General features: G+C 40.8%; 1 protein-coding gene across 3 annotated transcripts in view; it reads right to left on the reverse strand.

Annotated features, from left to right (window-relative positions):
- Nucleotides 1-1926: 1926 nt before the first annotated feature.
- The window catches only part of LOC102308979 (guanine nucleotide-binding protein G(q) subunit alpha), a 31584-nt gene continuing 12355 nt past the window's right edge, over nt 1927-21155 (reverse strand). For 2 of the 3 annotated variants that reach the window (XM_005920810.3, XM_042220064.1), the window contains 6 exons: nt 14536-14720; nt 12457-12611; nt 10342-10470; nt 6977-7106; nt 3852-4005; nt 1927-3545 (listed from right to left, as the gene is read on the reverse strand). In XM_005920810.3, the coding sequence (XP_005920872.1) occupies nt 3355-3545; nt 3852-4005; nt 6977-7106; nt 10342-10470; nt 12457-12611; nt 14536-14720 (944 nt within the window). In that variant the 3' untranslated portion in view covers nt 1927-3354. Of the gene's footprint in view, nt 3546-3851; nt 4006-6976; nt 7107-10341; nt 10471-10974; nt 11104-12456; nt 12612-14535; nt 14721-21155 lie in introns of all 3 variants that reach the window. The other variant, XM_042220065.1, reaches the window with a different exon arrangement.

The following is a 21155-nucleotide window of genomic DNA, read 5'->3' on the forward strand; positions in this document are numbered from 1 at the left end:
CACACACACACACACACACACACACACACACACACACACACACACACACCCCCACCCCCCTCAGAGTACCAACGAGCGTGCTTGAATGGACAAGTTGCATGAACGCAGGCCCATTGCAGCGGTGTATTTTCAGTGCCTTTGACCCAGGGAAACAATAGACAGTCCAATCAAATAAAGGAGATAAGAGAGCGCGCAGAATGGCAGATGTAAACACGCAGCATATTCAACCACCAAAAACACAATGGCCATTTCAGTACCTTCATTTGGCAAGTTTTTCAATAAATACAATTTAAAAAGAAAAAAAAGAAGAAAGAAATGAGGCTCAACATGCAAGCTTCATTTGCAAACTAAAACCACAAGTAAGACTCAATTAAATGCTGCAATAACTTTCACTGCACAGGCCTGGGTCAAGTTATAAACAGGTTTTTGAAGCCTTTGCTTAACACAGAATTTGCTTGGCACACCATTTTGTACTGGATTGTCATGTGAGTCTTTGTTAAAATGCATTGTGTGTAGAATGAAGCAAAGTAGATATAAAAGAAAAGGATTATTAAAAATAACCGAACCGGCTTTTCTGACGGCTCTGGTCATTGGTAGTGTAACCATGGGACTGTTAGCGTAAAAATCCACGTCGTCAGCGAGTGGAAACAGACGCCACCGTGCTGACACCAGAGGCTGAACGCAACCTTTGTTTTGTGTTTTTACCGTCTGCAGGACAGTATTTTCTCAAGGTTGCAAGCCACGGCTCACGGGAACAGCGTTTCCTGAACGTGCCTTTCTGTGGCATCCAAAAGGCCAGCTTCAGTCAGTCAGCATCACATGGGCAAGTGGGTCAAAAATAAAGGCTTTGAAATGTTTCGTGAAGCACCAAAGATTAACCATTTACCATCTAAAACAAAGTAAAGATTACAGTCCAGCAGGGTAAGTTTAATCTGACCCTGCCGCCTCGTTCAATGTGCACTTAAGGTCAAAATATCCCAGCATTCTCTCTCCCCCTCCCGTCCCCATGCAGCCAGTGTCAAAGTCAAGCATGAAAACACTACCAATGAAGAGGCAAATATGTAAAAGCACAGAGGAAAACTTTGCATCGCTGATTTCAGCACATAATTCATAATGGGATCACCTGGGTGATAAGGTCGAATAGAAAAGACACTAAAAACATCCTATTGCAACTTAAGAAACCCAACTTCCTTTAGTTATTCTCTTGAAGGTAAAATAAAACAAAAAACTAAACGGGGGGAGGGCGGGGGGTACCTAAACGGCCACCAGCCGTCTATCAGGCTTCTGTGGACTGCTGCTCTCAAAAGGATGTCAACACGCTCCTGATTCAGGCACCCTCCCGAGGCTAATTAATTGCGCCTTTTGCTCTACACCATTCAGATTCCTTTCATTTCTACCAAAGCTGCTAAGAGTAGCCCTTGTGATGAGAAAGTCATGAAAAATTACCTGAATTACATAGTGAAGACAAAAACAAAAAAGCCACATATCAACTCTCGGCTTAATGGAATATTTAAACTACTATCGGGCAAGACGCACAATATGAGATTGGTACCAAGAGCAAACGCATATCCTTAAAGATTACAAAAAGTACAAGCATCTCTGAACAGTAAATATTTAACCACCAAGTAATTTTTTGTCTGTTTTTCATTTTCCTATTTGCATAAAGCACAAACCTGACACAGAAACCTTTTTTTTTTTTTCCTTTTTCCTATGTCAAGCACTTCAAAAACAGAACTGCAACAACTAAATATATGAAGTATCATTAGAAACAGAACACTTGTCCATAAAATAGTTTGATATTTTACAGCAGTATAAAATCTACTCCCAACTTTGATGTTGAAAAAACAAAACTTGAGCTGAAACTAGGGACAACGTCTCATTTACTATATCAATAACAAATAGATCCAATTGATAAATTAGACATACAAAAAAAAAAAAAAAGAATTTATGATTGTGACAGTTTAATCAAATGTTGGCTGATTATAATGGCAAAAATGAAGGCGATTACAGGAGAGGAAAAAGCCATTTGCATGATCATAACCAAAGTTGTGACTGAAGCAAACTGGCAGCGCAAAAGCTTTATTTCATCCAAAACATGACTGCTGCACCAGTTTAATCCGATGCCATCATTCACACATTGTGCACAAGAAAGTTATCCTCACACAAATAAAACTCACAGTACTGTTACACGTGTGATTGAGACAACATAAAGAAATGCCACACAAAGTGAGGTGTTACGCTGTTAAACATCTGGAACGATCCAACTCGGGAGAAAACCTTCACTTAGTTTTTGGCAAAAACCAGCTCCCAAATATGTTTCTTAGTATCTGAACTGGTTAAGGGATTAAAACGATACTGGCAATGTTACTGTATTTACAGAAAAATGTAGGTGGTTTTAATTTGGCAAAGTGATAGAGAATTACAGGGGAGCTGGTGTACAGTACGTAAAATACTGGTAGTGTTGTCTCAGTATAAAATCAGGGGCACTGAATAATAAACAGAACCTGACCACTCCTGAAAGGGTTCCTTTGAGTAGTCGCCGTCGATCGGTTTAATTAGCGAACAACAGAAGAATTAATGACGTTAATATAGATGAAAATATTGAAAGTCAAAAGAGAACATGAGTCATCTCTGTGTAGCCCTCACTCTGTGTGAGCAGCATGAAAACTTTATTTACATTCAACAGAGCTTCTATGCTCTCATTTAGGGCACGTAACCCCCCAGAAAGAGTTAAAAGAACACATCATGGACAATTCAAGACCCAGGAGAACCAAGTACCTCTCTGCACCCCAGCACTGTCTGATTAATTCGTTACCCTCTGCAGATGAGCAGAGTCCAGTGTGTGCCACCTGGCCTCAAGCCCTCAGGCTGTAGTGTATAGCATGCATGGGTTAAATAACTATGGGAGAGAGCCCTTTGTCCGTAAAAGCTTAGTCTACCGGGAGATGGTCCTCTACCCACCTCTGACACACGAGCGCAAGTGAGACTGTAGTGTAGAGAAAGAAAAACGTGAGCCACGGCAAGGGCCGAACGAGGAGCGCCGGAGTAGAGAACAACCTCCCAAGAGGTGACAAATGGAGGGAGTGTTATATCTGAATGTGTTTCATGTGTGATTGTGCAAGACAAGCAGTTAATAAAACCAAACAAAACAGAGTCCTTAAAACTGGGCAAAACAGCAACCAAGGGTCTGAGTGAAGAGATAGGGCAGAATATGGATAGTGTTGGTCTGGTAAAAGCACAAAGCAATGCTCATCTCTTTACGAGTGCATTTCATGCAGATGTGGACACTGCATTGAGTGTGGGGGCTGTGGGTGTCTTGCTTGCACTCTAACCATCTGTCTTTCCAATTTTCCTTCACACCAGGTTGTATTCTTTGAGATTGAGCTGCAGGATGGTGTCTTTGACGGCCGCAAAGACGAAACGGATGTTCTCCGTGTCGGTGGCGCACGTGAAATGGGAGTAGATTATCTTGTCACTATCTGGGTTCAAGTCCACAAACATCTTCAAGATGAACTCCCGACCTGCCTGCGCGTCCCGCTGAGGACCTGGGAGGAGGACAGAGTGGTGTAGTTAAATGTATTCGCTATGAATGAGCGAGGAGGAAAGGATTCACTAAAACAAAAATAAAAGACACTTGGGTGACAGGTTGCTCAATAAGAGAGCGATGTGACATTTTACAGGAATATATTAGTTTGTATTGTAGTACAGCATCATGGCCATAAGGTGTCAGTCTACAATAAAAAAACAACAACTGCAAAAGCAAGGTTCCTATATAAAGTAAAAAAACCTCAAGCGTGCACATCACATCCTTCACTCTTTGAAACACTCTTGTTTACAAGTCAACTCCTTACCATCAAACTCTGGGAAGTAATCAACCAGGTGAGAATACATGATCTTCTCTTCCAGCAGGTCCTTCTTGTTAAGGAACAGGATCACAGAGGAGTTCTGGAACCAGGGATATGTGATGATGGTCCTGAACAGAGCTTTACTCTCCTCCATGCGGTTCTAACAACGAAACAAGGACGTTAAAGACAGCGATGTGTTCAGAACGCTTCACTTTCAGATTCACTCGACACTGAAAGCAACCAAATTGTAAAGCAGACCATTTATCCAAAACCTGCAATTATATGGCATTTCTGTTTCTTTCTAATACAGGTCAGTAACGATGACAGTGTAACTTGCAAGTGTTTTTGGCAACAGTGGCTTTGTAATCTGAGATTTTTAGTAGATACACTTATTTCAATTGAAAAACAGGTCTCATCTTTAGAGCTAGAGACAGAATATTTACGGTGACCTCTGACCTTCACCAATATTTGAACTTGTTTTGAGTTTAGCAGATGTACTCATGGTATCAACTTGGAAATCCTACATCAATTTGGTTGAGTTCTTGTGCTCAAAATTCAGCGTCCGCGCTGTCCAGCCAACCAGGTGACAACAATACCCTACATCAGTCTTTCAAACCTAAGGAGTAAAAATGCTGCAATGAAATTTTGGTAAAATGCACTAGCCTGACGCATCAACTCAAAAACGGTACTCAGCAGTTTGTATGGCCCTCACATTCTTGTATGCATGCCTGACAACATCGTGGCGACTTGACAGAGTCAGACAGATCGAAACACAATGTCCCAGAGGCGTTCTGTTGGATTCAAAGCAGGCGAGTGTGGGGGCAGGCCAGCGGTATCAAATCCTTCATCTTCCAGGAACTGCCTGCTTAGTCTCTCCACACAGGGCCAGCTACTGTCGTGCACCAGGAGGAACCCAGGAGCCACTTCACCAGCGTAGGATCTGACAGTAGGTCCAAAGATTTCATGCTGATACCTAATGGCAGTCGGGGTGCAGTTGACTAGACTGCAGAGGTGTGTACACCCCTCTATGGATGTGCCTCCCCAGATCATCTCCCACCACTAAACCAGCCATGCTGATCAATGTTACAGGCAGCATAACGTTCTCCACACTTTCTCAAGATCCTTTCAAATTGGTAATACTGGTGGACACACACACGGACACACACACACACACACACTTTAGAAAAAATTAAACATAGTCTGCCTCTCTCAGATTAAAAAAAAAACAAACAAAAAAAACTTTAAATTTAAAAATCCTTGCCAGCGTTACTCATACGGGGTCATTCATTACATCATGGCGAGACACGAGACAATCCTGGACAGACTTGATGAAATCAAAGGCAAAGAAAACTCCCGTCAGGCTTGAACTGGTCCACAAGGGTCAAAGTCTCAGTCTTGAGCTTGTCATCACAGCAGGATAATCTCTGCACACTGAAGTCTGCTAAGCTTTGTCTTAGCTGGTAACCTTTCATTAAACGAGTTTAACAATAGCATCATGATTGTCTGGTGTTTGCTATTACCTCTTAGAGTCTGAACATTAAAGGGGGGAAAAATGACTGTGTAAAAATTAAACCAGATCCGTCTGTCCAGTGAGGTGCCCGAGCTGGCACCATACGTGTGTGCAGTTAAACTGGTAACAGAGCAGCCAGACGACTGGACCCTGCGATACTTAACTTGCAGCAGCTGCTGTACTGATGTACAGAGTCACAGCTGGCAGCTGGGTTTGGTTTATCATATGACCAGGTCAGAGAAAGGGTTTGTTGTCAGAGAGGAGCAGAGGGCACACAGAGGCTGATCACATTAGCTTTATTAGCGATAATTCTATCTGAACAGTCAGAAACCAAAGCTGACGACACGGGCAAAATATCCCTGAAATAAACAGAAGACCTGCGTCCAGTTTGTTGTGAGAGATTTGATAAATTGTGTCTCATTCATGCGGACATACGACGTTAGTCTGATGACCTGCTTAGTGCTCTCTCGAAAGCTTCTTTGGTTGCTCCCATGTTCATATGGTGTCACAGAAGATGTTTGATTTGATAGTTTTTCTTCTTTTAAACAAAAGATGCCCTTCCTGAAGCTTTGCACATTAGGTAAATGTATTAACCACAACACGATGGAGCCACTACCTACTAAACTTTCTCCAATTCAAAAGGAGTCATTGAATAATTGTTCATTTGCATTGTTACTGCTCAACTATTGCTGTTAAAACAAGCTAACTGGCACTGCATAGTACAGCTGCAGAGGTGTTTTACTGGAAAGCAGTTGATGAGTGCAGCAGGAGTAAACAAAAAAGTTAAACCTACAGCTGTGAGCTGCAAAAATCTAAATAAATGCACTTGCACTCCATCGTGGACACGCACAGCTGGAGACCCGATGGCTAAAAAGTCATTCTTGTTATACTTAAGGTGCCAGTATACCCTCAGTATTTGTCACTTCATGCACAGTCACAACATCACACAGTCAGTTCTATTTATGCCTGCTATTAAGCCACAGGTGGCTCCAATGTTCTCCTGAACAACAGGTTTCACTACTCGGACAATAACCGCCACATGATATTGGAAGAAGTCAAAACTGGAACCTCACAAAGTCTCATTTTTGTAACATCTCCCTCTGTCTACTCTGTGACTTTGAGCTTGTCTACCAATATCATTAGAATGGCGGATGGTGGCTTCAACCCAGCTGCGGCCGCAGCGTAACGCCGCAGGTTAGAAAGAGAAATTGCAATTTTCAGCATGCGCAACTCCGTGTTTTCGACGGGGGTAAGCATAAAAGCAGCCTTATGTATACGCTTGAGGCACACTGCCTAGGGAGCATGTTTATTTAATTAAATAATAACTAATAATTTCTCTGGACGAGTGTGTGCGGGGACAAAAATGGACAGGCACGTGATGTCCACATGAACTCTCGCACTAACTTCTGATGATGAAATTCGCATCACTGGCACCTCAGTGGACTTTAAAGTAAGACTATAAGCTCTGCTTACTATTCAAGCACCCTAATAATTTAAGCACACAAACCCGAGCTTGCTCACAATTGCAAAATTCTGGAAATATCTTGATATCAAAACGAACTTTACAGTTTATTAAGAGCACAGCATCAAAATGTTGTGTGAAATTACAAGTCTGTCTCACCTCATTGTCCGACTCCACCAGGACCTGGTCATATTCGCTGAGAGCAACCAAAAACATGATGGAGGTGACGTTCTCAAAGCAGTGGATCCACTTCCTCCTCTCCGACCTCTGACCCCCAACATCCACCATCCTGATTGGAACATGATGGGATGAAGGGCAGAGGGGAAAGAAAAATTTTAATTAGCTGCGAGTCTTTACTGGGTATAGTTTTCTAACTCACTAAATATTATACTCAGCATCCACTTTAACATTCGTTAAATCTTTGAGCTACTTTAAATCAAATAAGACCTGAACCACAGAACGCCAGGGGTACGCATGTCCTGAAAACGTGTTCAGCACATGCGTTACAAATAAATTAAATATTAATATTTAATCCTGAAGTGATTCAGCCAGGAACAAGACACGGATCTGAAGCACGTCAGGACAGAAATACATTTCAGAAAATGGATCTGTGCAAAGAGGATTCTTAATTTGTCATTTTCAGTGGCCAGTCAATAGATTTCAAGGACGCTGTGGTCAGGTGGTTACAATGGAAGCCTATTTCAAAATAAAAATTGTAGTAATGCATTTCAAGCCAAGCAACCCAATATAAAAAGAAATGAATTTGCACTGTCTAATGACAGGGGAAATGTTCCAAGGTGAACCAAAAGAAGCATAGGGAAGTTTATGCACACATACAAACAACACCATCTTCCTCTGAAAAGCGCAATGCAATAGAATCCATGCAGTATAACTAAAGTTGTGCTGCCAATAAGGTGCTAAATGTGAAGGCATATAAGAGGAGCACAGAGAGTGGGGAGGAACAAGAATGCAGAATTAGGAAATAATTATTTTAAATAATCAGGAAGGGGAAAAAGTAAGAAGATGGAGGAAATTTCTTTAAGGCTCATCGTGTTGGCTTTAAATCTAAGGTCAGGAGATCTGGATCATGGATTAAAATGCACTTCTGTTTGGCTCTGGGCTCTTCCAAAAAATAAATAAATAAAAATCAAGAAAAATGAAAATGTAGAAACACCGTAGAACCTTTGGTGCTCGATACAGTGCCGGTCAAAAGTTTGGACACACCCACCCATTCTTGTGTGTCCAAACTTTTGATCGGAACTGTAAGAATGAAAGTGGGCCAGAAAGTTAAGTCTCAGCTCCATTTAAATAACATATGACACAGTGAAAGTTTGATGAGACAAAGGTGAACTGAGCAAGTCTGCCAGAAGAAATGACGGCATTGATAAATGGGGCCCTCCAAAAGCAAGCCTAAAATAAAACTCCTTTATATTAAATGACCTCCTTTGTTTTCCTCTAGCAAGGATGAGTGACCTACTTAGTTCCATAAGCTCTCCTATGCTGGATATTACTTCAAAAGCCAATTATGATGAAAAAAAAAAAAGAAAAGAAACGGGCCTCATGGAGAGGTCCATCATGAAAGCACTCCTTGTTGCAGCAGCACCCCTGTCAGCTGCAAGTATCCTTGGAGTCCTACGTGCGATTATTGCTTACAGATGCACATGTGAGCACTATGGATGAGTAGTTAGTCCTCCCAAGCAGCAAGTCAGCTTAGAGTCCACCTGGTGACATAACTGTTGCATTGTTGTGTAACGTTGAGGGGCACGCTGCGTCTTCAGTGAGCCTCCTATTCACCCACTGATGAGAGAATTCATCACTTGGACAAAAGCAGACCTCCGCACACTCAGGTGTGAAGAATATAATCACGTTTACAACAAACTGAGCTGAGGAACTTGTCTTGCATCAAGTGCGCTGCATGCTCCACTGCAGAAATCACCAAATTAGCAATTGCACTCTTCTTCCATTAAAACCTGACATTTATTGCCTCTTCACATGCATATATATATTTTTTAATATGCTTCTTCAGTCTCAGCAAAAAACCTGATGTCACTGAGAACATGCAGTGATTCACCATCATCAGCACAGCCAAGCAGAGTAGAGCCTATTGGCTATCTGCAGCAGGGCTGCTGGGAACCTCTTCAACACAGCCTCATTGCAAGCAGAGTTATTTCTAGCCTTGCCAAGCGTAGGAGGGGGCTGACATGATGGCTTCCTATCGATTTGCACTCTTCTGTAATCACTTGCATTTCCTGGGTCCATCAATCTGCTCATCCGTTTTTAACAGGAGGAGGAAGGGAAGCGCTTGTACGTATTGGTGGCAGGTCCTAAGACATTTAGTTTTTATGTCCTGTTTTCCAGGTTCCACGTCAGGACTACAGAGAAACTGAGGAGGACTAAGATGTAAAAATACAGCCTTGGAGCCTGAGACGTTTAAAAAACAGAGCTAGAGAAATGTCATTTGTCAGCATTTTTTCCCCTGTGACTCATTTATCTCGAGCCATTTTTATTACAAATTATACTTCATTTGGTTAGGGTACATATTACATAGGCTTAAATGCTCTCAACAACCAAGTACCCAGTTCCACTACCAGCCAGCCAATTTGCTACATGCCCGTCTCCCATTTCCTTTCCATCTCCACTCTGAAGTCTTATCTAAATAAAAAGCATTAATAACCTATGCAAAGTTATTGTATGCACACAATCCAGAAATCACAATTTTAAACTGCATACAAACAACTTTTTATTGTTGTTGCTTTGTGTTTAAAATATTCGATTTGAGATTGCGTGCCTTTTACTGTAAAGAAGCTGCAGTAAATGTAAAATGCTTGTCATGGAGGTTAGAGAATGTGACTGTTAACTGAACGAGGATCTTCAGCACTGGTCTTTCAGTGCATGAGGATTTCTCAAGGAAGTAATGAAACGATGGAGCACATACAGCAAGTGATAGAAACAACGATTTAGAATCAGTCCCGTTCGATGGCATCTTCTTGTGATCCTTTACTTTAGACTGCAGATGGAAATCCCGCACTGAATACTTTCACATTTACAATGAGCGAGAGGTCACGGAGAGTCGTGGAGAGAAAGCTGTTTAGATGAAGCTCAAATTATCTGCGATTATCCTTGACATGCACCAGAAACTGCACCCTGAAGCAGATCAGTCAGCTGCAGGTGGTGCAGTTGGTTCTGATCACACATTTCCACACATGCATAGTATGAAATTAGACTCGGATTGCTAATGATATGATAGAAAGCGTACAGTTTTTGATTTAATATTAAATGTTGCAAAATAAACTTTACCATAACGACTAAATCTTTAGATCATCAGCTGTAGATATACTAGCAGATCAAGTTTCTGTTGACTTATTAATTGATAATGATATCAGGATAATGCACCGTAGGATAGATCATGGTTATAATCCAACTTTGAGCGCCAACTTACAAATAGAGACAAAACACTTTAACCCAAATTGTGTATACCCAATCCCTTTAAAATCTGTGTCAAGATAATGTATGTCGTCTTCTACCTGAAAATGATGCTTTGCAAGTCGAAAGGGTATTCTATGATCCCAGTGGTTGGGATTCGAACCCTAAGCACATCCTGTTGGGTTGGTAGATAGGACGGGTCAGCAATACGATCCAGATCACTTAGATAGCTAGAGACAAGAAGGACAACAAAAGACAGAGGGAGGAAAGAAAGTGAAGCATACAGCAGATAAAGCATATCCCATCCAAAAGCAAGTGCATCAGTCCAGATGCAACCAAAGATTTCTGAGGGTTAGGAGTGGATGGGGGACATTTCACACTAGCGCCCCTCCAAATGAAATTGAGCTATATCCTTGATGGCAGCTCTAAAAGACATAATTCTCAGTTTTAACTTTTTCGCACTGTCAAAGAGCTCAAAGTGAAGGCTTGTAGGTTTCTAAAAAGATAAGCGGTATCCTCTAAAGTTAAATTAAAAACGAATGTGTGTAAAGTCTTGTAGCTTAAGGCTTAAACTCAAGACTAGTCTTTGAGAGTGTACCATCAGGAATGTGCTGAGCCTTGCTGTGCAACACAGTGTAGACTGCGATAGCGGCATCGACGGTTTCCAACTGGCTGACCAACTTTTCTGCAGCTAGCCAACCAGTAACACCAGCAGGAGCACTAGACACCAGTACCTGAATATAATATTCTCCAGGTTAAATGGGTACTCAATGATGCCGGTGGTGGGCACTCGGACCCGCAGCACATCTTGCTGAGTGGGTACATACCCTGGTGTCGATATTCGTTCTAAATAGTTAAGGTAGCTGCGAAGGGGGAGGGAACATAACAGATGCACATGTATGCACAGAGACAACTGTCAAGTAAAAGACCACATGCACATGAACAGTGCTTTCATTGTCAAGTTGCTCAACTCATTTTAAAATGGATTCAATAATTCTTTTGTTCTTGTTTTTCTGAGGTGCAGAGCGAAGCATCCAGCATGCTGAACTCCACCTGGGACCAATGCATACGTTGTTATGCACATTCACGCACTAAAGCACTTAAAGTGCTGGGTAGATGTGCACATGAATGTAACACGATATAAATGCAGTAAATTTAACCTTGCCATTTAATTAAAAAAAAAAAAAAAAAAAATACATTTCCCCTTTGTTCCAGTACAGATCTCTCACTTAGATTGTCCAAGCTTAGCGCGCATTTTAGAAGATGTTTTCATCCTTTTAAGCACTTAGCTGCAGGTCTGAACCCACGTCCTTATGACCCCATTTGTGTCCACAAGTTTCAGTTCCTACAGTCCAGCATCTTTCTAAAGATGAGTAGCTTTGATCTGGCCGTTGTACCATAAAGGCCTGCGTGGTAAAACACTAAAGTGATGGTTGTACATGTACAAAGAAGCTAGTAAAGATAGTTCTTTGTCCCAGACTCTTCAGCTTGAACGAGTGGCTCAACTAAGTGACTGGTTTCCAAAGGTTACTTTGCTCTTTGACATTTACAATTTTCTTGATTTTCATTGTCCAGAACTGTACTCTGACAATCATTTCTTACAGGTCTACACACAGTTCTTTAAAACTTGAGACTATTTATAATTAGGAGTTTGCATTTTACAATTATCCAATGAAATGAAGTAGCCACAGGTAGACCCCTGCCATAGCAAATGCTCCAAGTATTCATGCAAATTGACATTTCGGTTTTATTAAGTGTAAAAAACCTTTTGTTTTGCCCATTTGTGTTGATTCATGTGTAAAAATGAATAGAATCCATATTAAGATGAGTCCGAAACATAAAATATGGAAACCCTGAAAGGGGATAACAAGTTTGTTTCTTAACAAAACACTTACACTATAAATGCATCATGCAAAGCTTCAGTTTCATCCCAATCTTCAACTGTTCAAAGGAGCCACATTTGGCTCAAATAGATTAATGCAGGTTGGAATTGGCTCTATATATTACTACCGTCATTTATAAACCTGCCAAGATCTCCTCATGCCATCTGCTGAATTCTGTTCTCTTGCTTCAACCGAATGGATGTCGTCCGTCTGCCCCCCCAATACTTGTGTCATTTTTAGAAAACAAAAATATAAATTCTAACATGCATTCTTACACACCCCTTAAACATAAAGCAAATAGTCATTCAGTAAATTATGAAATGTCAGACGTACTACTTGGTCGAGTCAGAGAGCTGGTACTCTCTCCTGCGATCATACGCTTCCTGGATGCCAGGGTCAGCCCACAGCATCTTTATCGCGCTAATGTACGGCTGCTCGAACGATGCAACCTTCTCTACGTCCACATCACGCACCACCAGGGCATTGTTCTGGAAGAACAAAACAAAAACATACAAAAAGACGTTTAAGCAATGCTTCACAGCATTTCTAAAAATTATTTCATATTAAAGTTCATGATTTAAAGTACCTAAACACATGTGGAGTTAACAGACAGGAGAATACTGTGGATTTATTTTCCACCTCTGGAAAACTCTTAAGCCAACACAACACCAAAACATGAAGTTCTTTAAATGGCCACCTAAGACTGGCACCATAAGTAGGTCCATCCCTATAGGCTTCCATGGTAAAATGCTCAACTTTAAGAATGACATTAGCATGTTTAGAGCCTGGTACAAAAAGCGTTTTGGTTTCAGCCCATTCCTCCTCTCATCACTATACAGAGGTTGAATTTTTTAAACCCATCTAGGTTTTTATAAAGGCTTACAGCATGGCCTATTAAGCAGACACAGATAACTGTAGCTGATCCGTCCACTAGGCTGATCTGAGACACTTAACTGGGCCTCTCCACTTCGTGGCGTTTGTGTGTTCTGGAGCAATTTCAACACCATTATTTGCCAAATAAATGCAGGATGGAATTAGCTCTTGGATTGTTAGCAATGTTGCTTTACAGCAAAAAGGTTCCCGATTTAAATGGTCTCGCTGGCCTTCTGTGTGGCATTTGCATGTTCTCGCTGCGCCTGTATGGCTTTCCTCTGCATGCCCTGGCTTCTTCCCACAGTCCAAAGACATCTTGGCAATGTTCCCTCTAATTTTTTAAGTGTTGGAGCGAACACACAGACTCCCTGAGCGGTCCCTTGGACCACTGTGAGCAACAGCAGACGTGTGCACTGTGGTCACGCCAGCATCGAATCCATCCAAGTTACATGGTTTATTAAAATGTTTTTACTCACAGGTGGAGAGCGCTTTCCAGCGCTTTCCTTAGAAAACACAGTTTTTACCGTTTCTTCCCGCAGTAAATATGAACAACTATAGTAATCAGGAAAAAAAAACAAAAAAAAAACATTGCATATATTTTTTATCATAACTGGTTTTACGTGGCCTATCAACACCATTTAAAAACTGGTATAAAGTCCACACTTTTTCCGTCAATTGTTCCGTCTGTCCTGCTCACATCTCCAGTGGTTGTACACGTTGTCATTAACGTGGCTTCACTCCACATCAGCCGTATATGTGAATCGCATTATTGGCTGGACTATGGGATAAGGTGGCATCGTTATAATCCCATACTGGAGCAGCCAGCCACTTACTGACTAACACTACAAAACAGAATTGTTAATGTATTTATTTTAATTTCAATTCAGGTTCGATTTATTTATTTGTGCGCAACGCAGACTTTGTGCGCAGAGACCGTCCCAGCAGTGCGCAATTGCGCACGCGCAGCTTAGACGGAGCATGTTGGGTTTAGTGTTTATTCTAAATTGGCCGTGGATATGAGATGGAATCTATGACTAACTGTGGCTTGCAGTGTAAAAGCCCTTTGACTGGTCAGTAAGACTACAAAAGTGCTATATAAAATACCAGTCCATTTCTAAATAATATGGCTTGCTGTGTGGTAAAACCCCACCCAAGAAGTCTCTGCTGCAGTTTTCCTGAGTGAAAACCTAGTATTTTCTTAGTCATTACTTCTTAGCAGGTATCTGCGTGATGCAGCCACACAGTTTATGGATGCAGCTCGCTAATGAAGCTAGCTAACATTATTGATGACATGGTATGACATACTATAAAATGCCATTTCAAAAAATACATATAAATAAAGAATAAAGCTAACATAGAGGCTTTAACGTCAAAAGGTGTTCACAAACTAATGGGTACATTAACTGTTATACACAATATTTGATGTACACTAAGATCTTCCCACACATGTTCCCAGCAAATTAGCCAGTACAAGTACTTGATGCACCGATGCCATCCAAATGCTATAACAATACATTTCTGCCTCCTAATAATACACACCTTGTTCTGTTCATACTTGAAGGGGATCTTAAGGTTCTCAGTTGCACGGATCATGGCCTGCATCGAGGTGAAGATGTTCTGGTAGACCAGTTTGGTGAAGCCCTTCTTGTCTTCATCTGTATAGCCTGAGCCATGGATTATTCTCATCTGCTTGATGAAAGTGCTCTTTCCACTTTCTCCAGTACCTGGAAAATAGATGGGAGCAGTAAGCAAACTGCTGAAAGCAACTGTTATGAATGGACAAACTGGTGTAAAAGGTATCTTTCAGTGTGCGCTCTAGGAACAAAAAAGTTACAGCAGCATTATTATTTTCTTGCAAACATTTAACAAAAGAAGAAAAAAAGAAAAGACATTCAAATGAGATAGTCGTTAATTTACACAAATTGAAATCTAGAGGAAGCAACCATTCAAATAAATACAAATATCAACCATAACACATGATTTGTAACCCATCCATGTAACACTTCTGCACTTGCCATTTTATAGTAATGTAGCCTGAAAATGTATTTTTGCCGAGAGCAAACTAAGCAAGAAGTAAAATAAAAGACTTGTGGGTACAAATCAGTTTTCAACAGGTCAACCAAGCATTCCAGAAACTAGTTTAAAAGTAGCCTTTTTTAATATAACATCGTTTCTGTGGCAATAAATTGGTCTGTCTCTGCAACAGGCTGGCCTCGTCTGTCCACCTACATCTTAGCATTGATGCATGAGGTCAAGAAGAAATGTGCACCATCGTGTCCACAGGCAATAATCCAGACCTCAATGTCAAGCCCTTCTCTGCTTCACCAGTTCAGGGTGTATGCATTTCTGGTGAGATATTTGAGCATTATATAACTCACTGTAAATAACTCTCCAGCTCTAAAAAACAAAGCTTAAACTACATAGATGTTTCTGGGGTTAATTATGGTCAAGCTATTGTCTTCTTCCCTCCAGTCCAGAAATGTGCAATGTAACAATGCAGTGCAATGGTTGTTTTGGCAGTGGTTCCCGAAAAGGCCCGACTGACCACACGAGGGCTGCATGGCTCACCTCAGCTCAACAAAGAGCTGGGTACAGCGAGTTCACTTCTCCAATTTTGTATCACTCATCATGCATATGCACATGTGCATAAACACACAAAAAGACCAAGTCACAGACAAGAAAACCTGCTTGCACATGCAGAGAAGGAACTACACATAACCCCACAGATCCCCCTCTCTCACACACACACACCACACACACACACACACACACACACACACACTAACTTCCCCACAAGACCATCCACAGCAGGTTCTGTATCTTTATATGGACATATTCTGTGAGCAAACTACCACTCTGGGCTTGGAGTCAGACTGAAAGCATCAGGGTTTGTATGCTGCGGACATAACCCAAAGAGTACGATTTAAAAAGACAAGGCAGTTAGCAGCCTAACCGAAACTAACCCTCCAGTATTACCATGCAGCGCTTTCTCCAGCGCAATCGTCTCTTCCACCCCCATTCCACCATCCATTTTCTTCCTCTACAACCCTGATGGAGATCTCCACCGCTCATCTCTCCATCTCACTTCTCCCAGCACTCAAGTCTGAGTCACTGCAGTTTTAGCTGCACACGCTCTATCAGGTCTCTACCTTTCAGTCTCATTTTGCTTTATCTCAACTAAAGCTGCAACTGATAGCATGTGTTAACCAAGTCTTTAGCTTATAGAATTTTACAGGTTTGTCCACAAGTCTGCTTAACCAGATGTTGTTACAGTTACGATGTGCACAAATCGCGACACTGCATGGTCCGTCTTTATCCTCCTATTCCAAAGGGCTTCAGCTATAAGATAAATTGTACATTTCTGAGCTTACGTCATTATAGTTAATTTACAGATTTCTGTAAAGGAAAGCTACAACTCAAGAAAGCAGGCTGTAAGGTGACCTTTATTTTCACGGTACCGGAATATTGTTAGTTTAATAAAACATTCAACTTAAAGCCATAAATGACAAGATCAAATAGAAAGTTTGATAGCTGTTAAAATATTTCAATATGGGGTCAAAGTAGAACTTAACAATTACACTACCATTCAGCACAAGTGGCTGAAGGCAGGCTGTGTGTAAAGGCCTACATTGATATTTACAGCTACAATGTTGAATCATAACTGTAGTTGCTGATTAGATAATGGAAAGCACTTTGCGTTTTGAAGCACAGCTCGTATTCCCAAGACATAGTAGCTGAAATGCCTTCCAAGGATGCCGAGAGACAAGTTTTGCTCTCGCTGAATGAAGAGCACAGTCGCGCATACAGCGAAGGAGTGCCCTGAGCACTGCCTGCCTTCTAACCAGAGAGGATCTTTCACTGCAGAAAACAGGTCAGGCAACATTGGAGTTTCCCCTTCAGACAGAGTAAGTCTTTGAGAGAGGGACATAAATAGCAATTGTTAAGACAGCCCTGGAGAGTTCACTCTCCTATTGACTGAAGAGTTGAACAGAAGGGAAGTGTGTTGGTGGTTTGTGAGGGACAGTACTGTACACATTTTCTTTCTTACCTCCTTGGCTTCAGCAATACGGTAAGTTTAAAAGCAACAGCTGAGAAAAGGTGCAGCTATCCTATGAATTTGGTGTGTGTGTGTGTGTGTGTGTGTGTGTGTGTGTGTGTGTGTGTGTGTGTTCCAGCGTATTTGCCTTTCCCAAACAGCCAGAGGAGAAAAGCATGTCTTGCAGGCATGATCAGCTTAATTCAACAGTTCCTACTGTTCTCCCGCTTAACTGGAAAACCCAGCCGAAGCGTTTCTCACGGACAAGCAACTGTACACTCACTGGAGCTACTCCTGAGGGGTAATGCTAGTTCCCATGGCAACTCCTACACTGGACCTCTAAATACACGGCTGAAAACAGCAGCTGATAGGCTTCAGTGTGTATTCAGAGAGCCCAGTCAAACATGCAACTTTAAAACATTTTTTCTAATCTTACAGCTAGGGCTTGGCAACGAAATGAAAAAGATAATTGGTGCAAAATAACTTCATTAGAAATGAGACGGTGTGAGTCAATAGAACTCACACCATCCATATTTTAACAGACACCATGAAAACCAAAAGACAATAGTAGCATTGTGCCAAACCAATCGTGCGGTTGGATTATAGCTGGAGCCACGTTGGGTTAGGTTCTCGCACAGAGTATATGAGGGAGAGCTAGCAGGGCACGTGCTAATGTCTGGGCTACTGCACCATACGCACCAGCACGTTACGGGCGCGACTGAGATCAGTGACAAAATGACCAAAATGTTGAGTAGCCTTACTGAACATAACACACCAATGCACACAGCCCAAGGCTCAAAACACGAGGACAGTGTAGAAAAGAAAAGGAATTCTGCCAGCAAGCACAGTCAAAATGTCAGACTTAAGTAGCGGATTAACGTAGCTCACCCTCGTTACCAATTCTGTCCATATACATTTCTCTCAAACGGCACTTTCCCATCTACACAGAGTGTATAGAGACAGTGTAACACTTAACTACCGCATCGATTTGAGGTCAAGTCACATTGGATTCAGACGAGACTCACTTCATTGAGACACTACTTCACTTCTAGTGTTTTTAACTTATTTTTTCTTGATCCATTTCCCCATAAGCAGCCCACAGCTTGCTGAATGTCAAGTTTGTTTGTTTCTCTCTCTCTCTCTCTTTTTTTTTTTTTTTTTTTTTTTTAAATTTGTGGGGTTCAAATTATTGAAAGTCTATACTATAGAAATGGCAGAGTAGAGCTGTAATATTTTAATTTTGTATTATAATTACACTGAACTGGCCAAAGAATTTGGTTGTACCCATTTCACTGAAGGCTGTGACTGATCTGTCAATTTAACACTGGCCAAATGCCCAAAGATAACGTGATAAAGACATGAAAGACTAAAGCAGGGCGATGACCAAAAATATTTATCACGATATACATTTGAAAATTTGTGATAACGATATAATTCCACAACTTTATTAGTGAAAAAAAAAAAAAAAAAAACACCCAATGTATTTTCACTTAAATAAGCAGCTGTTTTTTTATGTGTATTAAAGTTATATAAAAATGTAACAATGAAAATTCCTTGCTGACATTCTCTGCCATGCTTTTTCTGCCATGTGCGTATGAAAACAAAGGCACTGCGCATGCGCGTTTTACCCATATTCTATCGCTATATTTCATTTTCTTATCGTTGCCCAACATTACACCGGTATTACCGCGAACAGTATAATATGGCCCAGCCCTATGAAAGACCTACCCATCCACTTTTTCATGAAGACTTCGTTGTTGTTGTTTTTTTAAAATGACAAAATGTGAAACAAAATACAAAAACACTTGATCCACATCTGTCCTTTTACAGGCAGTGCATCCTTAGAATTTGAGTTATTAAACAGATAAGTAGACTTCAGCAGGAAAACTGTGTAGAGACTATAAGATTGTGTATTTGCAAGTTGCCCTTTGTTGCTTTCTGCAAAATTTGACTTGCTATATTCTAATAAGGTCCAAAAGTAAAGGTTTTGTATGCAAAAATGAATGCACTGGTGACCTTTAACAATTTTGAAACCCCCAACACAGCAAAACCAGAGTGGAAAAGCCCAGTAACTCACTTTTGATCGTTAACTGAAGCAGAACCATCTCACTCTGCCAACAACATGCTCTAACCAAGGTATTAGTCATTTAGCCAAATAACCATTAACTCACAAGGAACATGAGAGAGGTGGGGGGTGGAGTAGCTACTGATCCATCTTATTTAGTTGAATGCAAGGCTTTACCTTGCATTAACTAACAGCTCTGCATTTAGTCAAAAAGACAAGATGTGCCAAGTGCGTGCAGAGTAAATGATTCCTTAAAATTTCTCCGAGCACATCAAAAAGGAAGCTATATCCACTTAAGCTCAGTGCTGGGAAAGACTAAAACGCTGGAGGCTGTAGTTACTGTACAGGAACTGAATGAGTAACTGTCAAGTGGCCGTATTCACCTTGAAGAAATTTAAGAACCTAACCTGATGACCAGTGCAGCCATGTTTTGGCTTTTTCCTCCTGTAGAATCAAAAGGCAGTCTAGTTAAGGTCACCATTCATTAAAATACAAGAGCAAAAAGTACTCATATTTACTTGAGAATTTATATTTTGTTACCCCATACCTCTTAGGCAAGATTCACACAGATATTGCTTCAATGCTCGACAGTGGTCGGGGATCACTGTTGGTGCGATCATCACACTGACAACATTCATTCATTACATTTAACACAACTAACAGTTAGCATTAGCCAGCTTAATGCCTGTACACTGTAAACAGATTACTCAGTGATCATCTTCAGTTTGAGATTAAACTGCACAGACACCAACACTGTTCCCAGGATATTTTTTATAATGTGGTAGCAGCCATGCTGGAGCAATATGAATAAAACAAAATTCGACTGGCTGACTCGTGCATCGGTGCTTGCAAAGTTGAACTTGGCAGCGCAAAGCAGAGCAACAGATACACAATTCAGTTGGGTAGCACATGACACACTTCATTTAACGTGACCGAAGACAAAAACACCCACAACATTTCAACCATACACCAAGCTTTAATCTGGACAAACTAGGAGAGTTTCTTACATCATGGCTGCACAGAGCACTCACTGGTGAACAAACTATTCAACATCCCTCATATACTGAGGGACGTTTATCCCATCTTTACTCTAAAAAAAATAAATAATAATAATTAAAGAAAAAAAAAATCTCCATGTATGAGTCATTTAGGGCTGCAACAATTCTTCGACACAGTCGATGACGTTGACTATGATTACGCAGAATTTTATTGTTGTGACATCAATTCTCAATGGGTCACTTTTAGGGAGTTTGTGCGTCGCATTGATATCTTGTTTATGTTAGTATAGTAATGTTTGTGTTTCTACGGTAATGTTTGAACAGCAATGTTAATGTTTGCATTTGTACAGTAATGTTTATGTTAGCTTACCTGTCAAACGTCTCAGGGTGATGCTTGCTAAGCTAACACCATTTCAGTTTCGTTAGCTGAAATGTGACAGTAAAACATTAAACAGAAGTAGCTAATTAATAACTAATAGTTAATATTAGGTAGTTAATCTGGGTGGGACTAATATATAGTGAATGCTACATCGTTTCCAATTCTGTTTTGTTCTGTTTAACTAGTAGGCATATCAGTGAGTTTGTCCTGAAAAGAGACTCTTGCACCTCTCAAATGGATAAAGTCATGACAGTGAGCATCTTTAGCATGGTTATCAGAAGCTAGGAGCATCATCTCAAAGATGAGAGCAAGCCTCACTTCAGAGGATGTTCACTGTAATCGTGAATTCATGAACTGAATCATCTATAAAACTTATTTTGGACTGGGGGGGGAAAAAAAAGAAAAAGAAAAAAAAAGTTCAGCTTTAGTTGAACTTATGGACAGAAGCCATTTTTAGTTTCCTATTTGCACATTATTTTCTCATTTAAAACAATTCTAGCACTTACCCAATATTACTTAATATTTTTATACATTACATTTTTTATTCTGACGGTCCTATTGAGCAATGTTAAAAATACATTTGATATTTTCAAATTCATACACTTCCTGGGTAATTACTGTAATTTGCTGTGGGACGAGAAAACAGGGCAATATTCACAGGTGGGCAGAATTGAGCCTAAA

The sequence above is a fragment of the Haplochromis burtoni genome, unplaced genomic scaffold (genome assembly GCF_018398535.1).
Source record: "Haplochromis burtoni strain Fernald_Lab_line unplaced genomic scaffold, NCSU_Asbu1 Contig_42, whole genome shotgun sequence".
In the NCBI taxonomy this organism is placed as follows: domain Eukaryota; kingdom Metazoa; phylum Chordata; class Actinopteri; order Cichliformes; family Cichlidae; genus Haplochromis; species Haplochromis burtoni.